Genomic DNA, 11,860 nt, shown 5'->3' with positions numbered 1-11,860 from the left:
TAAAATGTACAAGTTATTAAAAATTTTCGTTGAATTAAAAATTTGATTTTAAAGCAAATATTTTTTGCGTTTCTTTTTAAATTTAAATTTGAAAATGACGATAAAATTAGAAAGTGAAATTGAAAGAAAAAAATTGGATATTTATTCAAAAGTATTTATTTTGCTTATTACAGGAAAGTTTACAAATAATTGAAAAAAAATATTTAAATTATTTTTAATAACGGTATAAAAACTTTAAATTCAAAAATAATACAAATAAAAAATTATATAGGGTAAATAGAATTTTTTTATTGTTTTTAACTAATATTTCTGTCAATTATTTGAACTACTTTTCTTTTTCAAAGATAGATCATATATTATTGAATTAAATTGTACAAGATATATAATTAATTTTTGCTTAGTGGATGAAAAAATTTTAACACTTTAATATTTTCATTTATTAAAATATTTACTGCTAACAAAACTTTAAATTTTTATTATATCATTTGTATAAGTTCTTTTAAGTTCAAATTTTATTGACTTGTAATTTGTAACAGAAAAAAGAAAATAAAATAAGAAAATAATAAATTAAAGTAGATAGATAATATCTTTTAGATAAAAAAAAGTAAAATTGTATTCATATTATTTTCTTTTAATAATGATACTATTCTTTTCTATATAACTAAGTCCATTATACATGTTAAATTAATAACTATTTCGCACTAGAAAAAGAATATATAAACTTTTAAAAATTTCGTAAAACTTATTTAACTCCTTCAAATTTTTATGAAAAGACATGATTTTACTGGTACCTCAATTTCAAAAAGTTAAGAAAGTTTCAAATAAATTCTTTTATTCAAATAATGGTACTAAGCAATTAAGTGTAAATATTAATATAACAGTACAAAAATATTTCGACAAAGTAATTAATAATAATACTAATAATAAAAGCTCGGGTAAAAGAGGTATTTAAGAATATTACTCGTATTATTATTATATTATTAATAGACAAATACCAAATAAACAACAAATAAGAAGTATTAAGTAATAAATAAATTGCTTATATATATCGTAGTATGCAAAAACAATTTACCAAGCAAAGGAAACTAAGCAATGCACAAATCGTCCTAATTCAGAATTAAATTATTCTAAATCGTTGTGCTTTGCAATAATTTATATAAAATATATAAGTAATTGAATTTAATTTAGGTTAGACACATGCATGATATTAAAGACAAAGTTTTATTTAGGTGTTTTACCCTAAAAATATTATTCCTTGTTTGGGAAAAAAAAAAAGCAAAATGCATATATAAACCAATTGGAAGCTAATATTAATTATACATATTTATCAAAACAAAAAGCGTTACAAAGATCTACTAATTGGAAGCTAATATTACACATATTTACCAAAACAAAAAACGTTACAAAGATTTACCAAGTGTTTTTATATAATTCGAATGATACTAATCAATTTAAATTATGCATGGACGAAATGTTTTAGTAATTTGAATGAGGGCGAATCAAACTACATGCAAATGAATACAGCTCTAATTTAAAGTGGACTAATTCGAATTACCACCAAATAGCAGTCTAAGGTAATTCGAATTGTTCTTATTCGAACTACCAATGAATACCCTATAAATATTGTTCGAGTTTAGTTTTTTTTGTAATGCATAGAATATAAAATATATTTTTTTAATTTTTTAATTATTTATTTTTTTAATAAATTTATTTAAATTATATCAACTCCGCCTATGTTACACTTGCGGTACATAGCCGGTCCCAAGCCCGGATAAAGAAGGAGGGTTGTGTTAGGTCTTCGGCAACTAACATAAAAATATAGCCGAACCCCCATGACATGAATCAAAGATATTATTGCGCTAAAGTTAGGTCGTTGTCCGGAAGTAACACGCTGTATGGCTCGAGTACGGTGTCAAAGCAAGAGCCGCTGCATCGGTGCCCGGATGTAGTGTTAAATGAGTAAGGGTTCTCGTATTTTCGTGAACGGACGAGGGTAAATAAGCTAGTTCACAAAGTAAAAGGTAAAAGTCGAAGTGACAGAAGGTTGAGATTTGGGACATGGAACATAGGCACTCTAACAGGAAAGTTTATGGAGGTGGTGGACACCATGACAAGGAGGAAGATTAACATTATGTGCCTACAAGAAACGAAATGGGTTGGTGCAAAGGCTAGGGAGTTGGATACTTCTGGTTTCAAACTTTGGTATACAGGAAAGGTGAAGAATAGGAATGGGGTTGGAATAATTGTGGATAAGCAGTGGAAGAAGGACGTAGTGGATGTCAAGAGGGTGGGAGATCGGATCATCTCTATCAAACTTGTGGTGGAGGGAGGTGCTTTCCATGTGATTAGCGCCTATGCACCGCAAGTGGGTTCGGACGAACAACACAAGATAAGGTTTTGGGAGGATCTAGAGAGTTTGGTTCAAGGCATACCTTTGGGAGATAAGATTTTCTTAGGAGGAGATTTAAATGGCCATGTTAAGAGAGAAGTGACTGGATATGGGAGTATTTACGGAGACCATGGTTTCGGGGTGATCAATGCTGAGGGTAAAACTATTTTGGACTTTTCCTCAACCTTTGATCTTCTCATCGCAAATACATGTTTTAAAAAGAGAGACGAACATCTTATAACCTATAAGAGTGGCATGACAAGCTCTCAAATCGACTTCTTCTTGTTGAGGAGAGTCGACCGAAAATTTTGCATTAACTGTAAAATTATCCCGGGAGAGAGTTTGACAACACAACATAGGGTGCTCTTCATAGATTTTCGCATTGAGCAAAAGTTGAGAAAAAGATATCATACGAAGAATTCAAGGACGAGGTGGTGGCAGATGAAAGGTGAGGAACAAAGAAGCTTCCTAAGACGGGTAGGAGAAGAGGCAAAGTGGGATGGAAATGGAAGCGCGGAAGAGATGTGGAGGGAGATGGCAGAAGTTATTAGAAGAACAGCAAAAGAAAGTTTTGGTGAATCTAAAGGAATAGGACCAAGAGACAAGGAGTCCTGGTGGTGGAATGCGAGTATACAAGAAAAGATAAAGATAAAAAGAAAATGCTTTAAAGAGTGGTCTTTATACCGCAATGCAGATAACTGGGAAAAATATAAGGCGGCTAAGAAAGAGACAAAAGTGGCTGTAAGTGAAGCAAAAACAAGAGTATATGAGGGTCTCTACCAGTCTTTGGACACGAAAGAAGGAGAAAAAGGTATATATAGAATCGCAAAGAGTCGGGAAAGAAGAACGAGAGATTTGGATCAAGTTAAGTGCATAAAGGATAAGGTTGGAGAGGTGTTGGCTCAAGAGGAGAAGATTAATGAAAGGTGGAAGAGCTACTTCTACGAGTTATTTAATGAGGGATAGAAGACTCTTCCGAGCCTTGGTCGATTATGCACAAGGGAAGAACATCAAAACTTTGACTACTATCGAAGGATTCGAGACTTCGAGGTAAAAGAGGCTCTAAAGCAGATGAAAATTGGCAGGACAGTAGGACCTGATAATATCCCGGTTGAGGTTTGGAAGGGTCTTGGAGAAAAAGGCATCAACTGGTTAACCAAGCTTTTTAATGAGATTTTAAGGTCAAAGAAGATGCCTGATGAGTGGAGAAAGAGCACCTTGGTACCTATCTACAAGAATAAGGGGGATATACAAAGTTACGAAAACTATAGAGGGATTAAGCTTATGAGTCATACTATGAAGTTATGGGAAAAGGTGATAGAACGGAGGTTGAGAAAAAAGACACAAGTAACAGAGAACCAATTTGGATTTATGCCAGGAAGATCTACCACTAAAGCGATATACCTATTAAGAAGGATGATGGAGAGGTATCGTAGTAATAAAAGGGATCTACATATGGTGTTTATTGATTTGGAAAAAGCGTATGATAGGGTACCAAGGGAGGTCTTATGGAAGGTTTTAGAAAAGAGGAGAGTAAGGATCGCATATATTCGGGCAATTAAAGACATGTATGATGGGGCCACAACTAGTGTGAAGACTCAAGGTGGTGTGATGGAGGAATTTCCTATTGGTATAGAATTACACCAGGGATCATCCTTAAGTCCATACCTTTTCACATTAGTCTTGAAAGTACTCACAGAGCACATCCAAGAGCCTGTGTCATGGTGCATGCTTTTTGCCGATGATATCGTCCTTATGGGAGAGTCAAGGGAAGACCTAAATAAAAAGTTGGAGTTATGGAGAGAAGCTTTAAAAGTGTATGGTCTGTGCATAAGCCGTAGCAAGACGGAATATATGGAATGTAAGTTCAGTCTGAGAAGGGAAAACCCCAATATAGAGGTGAAGATTGGAGAAAACATCCTAGGAAAAGTTAAAAGTTTTAAGTATCTTGGGTGCATCATACAGGATAATGGAGAGATTGAACATGATGTAAATCATAGGATCCAAGCAGGTTGGTCAAAATGGCGGAGTGCATCTGATTTTATATGCGACAAAAAAGTGCGTTTAAAACTTAAAGGTAAATTCTATCGCACCGCTATAAGACCGGCTATGCTGTATGGTACAGAGTATTGGGCGGCTAAAGGGGAGCACGAACATAAGCTGAGTGTGGTAGAGATGAAGATGTTGAGATGGATGAGTAGTCATACGCGATTGGATAAAATAAGGAATGAAGATATAAGGGAGAGAGTTGAAGTAGCACCCATTGTGGAAAAGATGGTTGAATCGCGTCTCAGGTGGTTTGGACATGTGAGAAGAAGACCGATAGAACATCCAGTCAGGAGGGTGGATGAGATGGAAGATGGACAAAGGGCAAAAGGTAGAGAAAGACCTAAAAAGACCATCCATGAGGTGGTCAAACGAGATCTACATGTAAACGATCTTTCTGTAGACATGATACATGACAGAGCACAATGGCGTCGTTTGATTCATGTAGCCGACCCCACTTAGTGGGACAAGACTTTGTTGTTGTTGTTGTTGTTATTTAAATTATATCACAAAAAATATTTTATTCCATGCAAAACAATTTAAAAAATGGCTTAAAAGATATTAGGAGTAATATAAAAATTTGTAATGTCCTAGGGATTAAATTAAATGGATGCATATACTTAAATTTTAAATAAAATACTCTACACAATCAATAATAATTTAAAAATTAAAAAAAAGTTTAAAAAAATTAAATTTAAATACAAATATTCATGCATATACTCAATTTTTAAATAAAAAACTCTACATAATCAATAATAATTTAAAAATTAAAAAATATTTTATTCCATACAAAATAATTTTAAAAAATGACTTAAAAGATGTTAAGAGTATTATAAAAATTTATAATGTCTGACTTAGGTAAGTAGATAATAAAAATATTTTTTTAATTTTTAAATTATTATTGATTATGTAGAGTATTTTATTTAACATTTGAGTACATATAAGTATTTACTAAGTCACTGGAACATTACAAATTTTTATAGTACTTTTAACGTTTTTTAAACTATTTTTTAAATTATTTTATATGGAATAAAATATTATTTTGTGATATAATTTAAATAAATTTATTAAAGAATTAAGAATTTAAAAATTTTAAAAAATATATTTTATATTCCATGCATTAAAAGAAAAAAAGCTAAACTCAAACTGCCTTTCATTGGTAATCTTTGAAAATTAGTCCACTTCAAATTATAACTGTATTTACCACTTCAAATTAGAACTGTATTTACGTGCATGTAATTGGATTCGCCCTTATTTGACTTACTAAAACATTTCATCCATGCATAATTTGAATTACAATACTTCGAATTAGTATTAGATTGAATTAGTATTAGATTTTATAATTCGAATAAATCACATTTGAATTATATAAAAATACTTGGTAGATCTTTGTAACGTTTTCGTTTTAATAGATATGTATAATATTAGCCTCAAATTGGTTTACATGTACATTTTGCCCTTGAAAAACAAGCAAGAAAAAAAAGAACAACACATAGAGTAGGAAACAAATAACATATTCATTTAACAGAAAATACAATTGTATTCCATTTATTATTAGCATAAACTATTGGGTAGAAAAGCTATTAATAATAACATAAAAATAGAAAAAAAATGCTATTTAAAAAAAAAAGTATTTTTGCAATGACATGAGTCTTTTAAGAATCGATTCCAGTTTTTGCATTACTTCTATCTTCTCCTCTTCCTCGTATAACCTGTCAAGAACATTAAATTTTAAGAAACTAAGAGATGAATGAATGCACGGAGAAAAATAAACGAACACAATAGAATGTCTAAAATTCAAATCTCAATTCCCATTTTCAAGTAACACTGTACTTTATTTCTTTTAATATAACTTTATTTAATTGCATATACCAAAAACAAGTAATACAAATATCCGAAATACTGGTAAGTGGTAACTGAAAAAATTAGTAAAAATAATCAACTTATTTTATTTAACATTCATTAATTATTATGACAAATAATAAATATTAAATAAGACAAATTCTAACCTTTTTTTTTGCTCTCTAATATTACATATACAACATCCAATTACATCACCATATAATAAATACATACAAGCATTTAGGCTCCTGCTTTTCCCAGAAAGATTTTATTAGTTTGAAACTTCTATTATTGTTTCTATCAAAAGCATTTTACACTGTAATTTAATCAAACTTGTTACGATTGTAAAAATATGGGTATTAAGATATAAATACAAAAATTAAGCACACGTAAAACTATGGCAATATAGGACTATAAGGGGATTAAATAAAGTAAGCATATTAGCACATTAATTTACTTTTTTTTTTGGGGGGAAAAAACCCAAATAAACCAAAGCCATGCCAAAATGTAAATCGATACAGCTATATTCGATTTAGTAATGTTGGTACTAAATCGAATCAGCCTAATTTGAATTAGTATGTATACATGTAAATTGAAAGGGATTGTTTAGACGTAACGATTTTGGCTTTGGGTGATTCGTGTAATTTTGGAATGCCTTTGGTTTATTTGGGTGTTTTGTCCTAATTTTTGCGTGAAAAAACAGTATTTATCACTAATAGAAAAACAATTTTTAAACTAGAAAACAAGCTAAGAATTACGAAATTCAAACCTGAATACTGTTCCACTAGGCCAACTTGATATCTTCCAACTTGTTCATCACCTCTTCTTCTAGCAACTGTTGAACATTTCAATTATTAATAAAACAAAAATTGCATTTTAAGAAAGAAATTACAGACATTTAAAATAAATAGATCAGATCATGTGAAAAATAATAAAATAAATTATGTAACTTATAAACCTTGTTATTTGGAGCAACACTGGTCGTTGATGGGCCATTAGGAACATCACTAAGCTCTTTTGATGAAATTCTTTTAGAAAATAGTTGTTGAAACATATCATCAGGTAGAAAAACTTTTGCATCCAGTGGATTTAACTGAAAAAATTCAGTAATAGACTGTGGAATAAGAAAGTCGTCTAGTAATGGATATTGATTATCTTCAGATAATTCTTCGCTTGCAGAAATTAGTTCATGAGACACATCAACATCATAAAAAGTATCATCTTGTTCTAATGGAATGCTTCTACAAAATTCTTCGTATGACCTAGGAAGTGGTGGCAAATCATTTACACTGTCTTCTTGATTCTCCATATATTCCATAGTTAAGAAAAAGATGTAGAAAAAACTATGCACCACTTGTATTGTTAAAGAAGGAGACAGAAGAAAAAGAAGATGATCAACAGTTGAAAATTATAGATTTTCTTAGCTTATGGTGTGTATATATATAAAAGTTCTCTTATCTTTAAATTGTTCGAACATGCAACAAAAAATAAAGATATGATAAGATAATCATAATAAATCAAACTAAAAAGATAAAATCTTTTGGTTAGAATTTATATTAATTTTATCTTAAAACAGATTTATTAAATTATCTTTTACTTCACATAGAAATAAGATGTACAAGTTACTGTCTTATAAAGTGAACTACAGTTTAATTGAAAATTTATTTTAAAGGGGATATATGTCAAAATTTGGTGTTTGAAGAACAGAATGAGTAAGTAAAAGGTGAGAGAAGTGGGGGAAATCACCAGTGAGTGGCTGTTAAAGAGCTGATTAAGAAGTTAATCATTCAACAACCCAGCAATTACAACACAGCAACAAACATTACAAGAACATTTGAACAAAAATTTCAGAAATTAAAAAGTAGAAGAAGAACCGAGCATTCAGCCATCAGTAGCCAGAGAAAAATTAAAAGGAAGAAGCGAAGGGGAAAAAGTGAAAGCAGGGCCACTAACCTTCGACGGAGACACGGACGGCAAGCGGCGACCCGACGGCGAACTGCTCCAAGCCACGAGGATGGGGCGACGTGCCGAGCTACCTGGGTTCCGGACAGGGGAAGAGGAAGAAGTGGCGGCAAGGAACCTAGGGCTAGGGTTTTGGTTTGGTGCTGAGTTCACGAATGATTTTTTCATTTTTTGTGCTCCAAATAACTACAAATACTACATTATAAAAATCTACTTTTCGTATCGTATTCCTTTTCAGAGGTCTATTTATGGCATTTAAGATACATTACTCATTTCTGTGATTTTCCTTTAATTTGTTGATAAACAATTATTATTATAATTATTATTATAATAAATAATAATAATAATAATAATAATAATAATAATAATAATAATAATAATAATAATAATAATAATAATAATAATAATAATAATTATTATTATTATTATTATTATTATTATTATTATTATTATTATTATTATGGAAATTTGGTGGAGTCAATCATGGGAAATCCTAAGTTTGGCTCCGCCGAATGGATTGAATCCAACCTCTTGGCGCCAAACTTGGGTGGGACCAAGTTTGGTGCCACCCCTAATTTTTTTAATTTCTTTTTTCTTCAAGTCAAACTTCAGGGGGGCCAAGTTTGGCGCCCCCCTGGTAGAGAGATTGCTCCTCATAATGCTTGATGGTGGCGCCAAACTCTAAGAAACCAAGTTTGGCACCACCCCTTCCTCAATTCTACCAAGTGACGTCAACTGTGGTGCCAAACATGGAAATCCCAAGTTTGGCGTCACCCATCCAGAATGCCACTCCAATTTGTGCGCATCATGTGGTGCCAAACTTGGAGCTCCCAAGTTTGGCGCCACCCAGTCCGAATTAACTCTCCAAGGCGGTTAAAATTCCTTCTAAGTGTATTGGTTCCTGTTCTTAATATTCTGCATGATCAAAAGACATGTAAAACCAAGGAAAAATAGTAGAAACTAAAAAAAAAAACTAATAAAATTAAAAATAAAAAAATCAAAATAAAAATCAAACTTAAGGATATGAAAACATCGGGTTACCTCCCGACAAGCGCTTCTTTACTATCACTAGCTTGACGGTCAGCTCCTCTAAGGAGAAGGATCGTAAGGGCTCAGCTCTTCACCCCTTACTCTGAACTTATTTCCTGTGCTCTTGTGGATCAACTCTACATGCTCAAGAGACAGGATCCAGTTCACTGTATGAGGCAGGATTGGGCATGCAGTGAATACCACCTTCATTCTTGGGGAGAAGTCTTCAGTGTGAATCTTTTTGTTTCTCTATCCCCTAGGTACTTTCTTCTTTTTGGAAACCTCCTCCTTGGTGGATGACGCATTCCTGACACCAAACTTAGGTTTGATGTCAGGAGGAATTTTTTTTATTGTCACCAAAGGAGGTTTGAGCTACAGATTCTGTTGTACATCATCAGGGGGTTCTTGAAGGTATGGATTAATAATCTCAGTCTACATACACCTCTCCTCTTCACCTGCTGAATTCATATCTTTGAAGACATGAAATACCAGTTTCTCATTATGCACTCTAAGCACTAATTCACCCAATTCTACATCAATTAGAGCTCTCCCAGTGGCTAGAAATGGCCTTCCTATAATTATAGAGGCATTCTCATCCTCCCCCATGTCAAAAATAAAAAAATCTGCTGGTAAGAAGAACTTACCCACTTTGACCAAGATATTCTCCATTAATCCATATGCAGGCTTTATAGATTTGTCTACCACCTGTAATGCTATCCTTGTGGCTTGTGCCTCTTGGATTTGCAACTTCTTCATCACAGACAAGGGCATTAAATTGATGCTTGCTCCCAGATCACATAACACTTTCTCAAAGGTTGGGCTCCCAATGGTGCATGAAATTTGAAAGCTCCTTGGATCTGGCGTCTTTCTTGGCAAGTTATTCTGAATGATGGCACTACATTCCTTAGTCAAGACCACTGTCTCATCTCCATTTAAAGGCTTCTTCTTTGACAACAACTCCTTCACGAATTTAACATAGAGAGGCATTTGCTCCAAAACTTGAACAAAAGGAATATTGATTTGTAACTTTCTGAAAACTTCCAAGAACTTTGAAAACTGCTTGTCCTTGGTCTCCTTTTGAAGTCTCTGAGGATTTGGCATCTTGGGCTTGTACTCAGGAGCTTTAGGCAATGTAGGATGAGTGTCAAGATAGACTGGGAAGGGATTGTCTACACGCTTAGGAGGGACGTGTACTACTGTGTCTTTAGTCTGCTCTGGAGCTTCTTTTTCAACCGGCTCCTCAATAACATGTGCTTCCGTACTTGCCACTTGTCCAGTTATCAAGGTGATAGCCTTGCATTCCTCTTTTGGATTCACTACTGTATCACCAAGAAGTGTATTTGGAGTCCTCTTAGGTACTTACTTGCTCAACTGGTCTACTTGCACCTCCAAATTTTTGAGTGAAGCTCTAGTCTCATGCATAAAACTAGCCAGTAGTGGTTCCAAATCAGTGTTCTTCTGGGTTGAGAATTCGCCTACTGAGGTGGTTGTTGTTGATGAGACTGAAACTGGCAGTTATTATAATTATTCTGCTGAAAACCGCCCTGAGAATTATGTTGAAATTCTGTGGCCTCTGAGGTTGCTCTGTCCACCCCAAATTTGGGTGATTTCTCGACCCCTAATTATAGGTCTTAGCATATGGATCATTATTGGAATTTCTAGGAGCATTCCCCATGTAGTTGACCTGTTCAGAAGGAAATTGAGTATAATAATAATTCTCACCTTGCATGAAGCTACCAGTCATGTCATAAGGAGCCTCTTGAGGTGCATTCTGAGTATTAATAGCTGAAACCTACATCCATTCAATTGTTGAGTAATCAAAATCATCTGCTGAGACAAAATTTTATTTTGAGCAAGAATAGCATCCAAAGCCTCTACTTCCAAAACGCCTTTCTTCTGAGGGGTCCCAGAGTTCATAGGATTTCTGTTAGATGAGTAGAGATATTAGTTGTTAGCAACCAACTCAATAAGCTCAGCAGTCTCCTTTAGTGTCTTCTTCATGTGCAATGAACCACCTGCAGAATTATCTAAACACATTTTGGACATTTCACATAAGCCCTCATAAAAGATATCTAGCTGAGTCCATTTAGAAAATATGTCCGGAGGGTATTGTCTGGTCAGTAGCTTGAATCTCTCCTAAGCTTCATAGAGGTTCTCACCATCTTTCTGTCTGAAGGTCTGAACCTCCACCTTTAGCTTAGTCAGCTTTTGTGGTGGAAAAATTTTTGTCAAAAATCCAGTAACCACCTTATCCCAAGTGTCCAGGCTCTCCTTGGGTTGAGAATCTAACCATGGCTTTGCTCTATCCCTCACAGCAAAAGGAAAGAGCATGAGTTTGTAAACCTCAGGATTCACTCCATTCATCTTCACAATATCACAAATCTGCAGGAAATTAGAAATAAATTGATTTGGGTATTCCTGAGAAAGTTCATGATACTGACAATTTTGTTGCACAAGAGTGACTAGCTAAGGCTTCAGTTCAAAATTGTTTGCAGCTATAGCAGGCACCACAATACTTTTCCCATAGACATCTGCATTGGGGGTAGTGTATGATCCAAGCACTCTTCAAGGTTGTTCATTCTCATTCAGATT

At 33.4% G+C, this 11,860-nt stretch overlaps 1 protein-coding gene and 1 non-coding gene across 2 annotated transcripts; one reads left to right on the top strand and one right to left on the bottom strand.

The window, feature by feature from the left end:
- Positions 1–5,933: 5,933 nt before the first annotated feature.
- On the bottom strand, positions 5,934–8,453 carry LOC130951364 (uncharacterized). The gene is made up of 4 exons (XM_057880015.1): positions 8,231–8,453; positions 7,236–7,370; positions 7,047–7,112; positions 5,934–6,147 (listed from the first exon to the last, which is right to left on the bottom strand). The coding sequence occupies exons 1-3, from the start codon at positions 8,405–8,407 to the stop codon at positions 7,062–7,064; spliced, it is 363 nt and encodes a 120-aa protein (XP_057735998.1). The 5' UTR covers positions 8,408–8,453; the 3' UTR covers positions 5,934–6,147; positions 7,047–7,061.
- A 2,905-nt stretch (positions 8,454–11,358) lies between these two features.
- LOC130953362 (small nucleolar RNA R71) lies at positions 11,359–11,467 on the top strand. The gene has a single exon (XR_009075533.1). It is a non-coding gene; the product is annotated as a small nucleolar RNA R71 (small nucleolar RNA).
- Positions 11,468–11,860: the final 393 nt, after the last annotated feature.

The sequence above is a fragment of the Arachis stenosperma genome, chromosome 9 (genome assembly GCF_014773155.1).
Source record: "Arachis stenosperma cultivar V10309 chromosome 9, arast.V10309.gnm1.PFL2, whole genome shotgun sequence".
Taxonomy (NCBI): Eukaryota; Viridiplantae; Streptophyta; class Magnoliopsida; order Fabales; family Fabaceae; genus Arachis; species Arachis stenosperma.
This window is presented reverse-complemented; position numbering and strand designations above follow the sequence as displayed.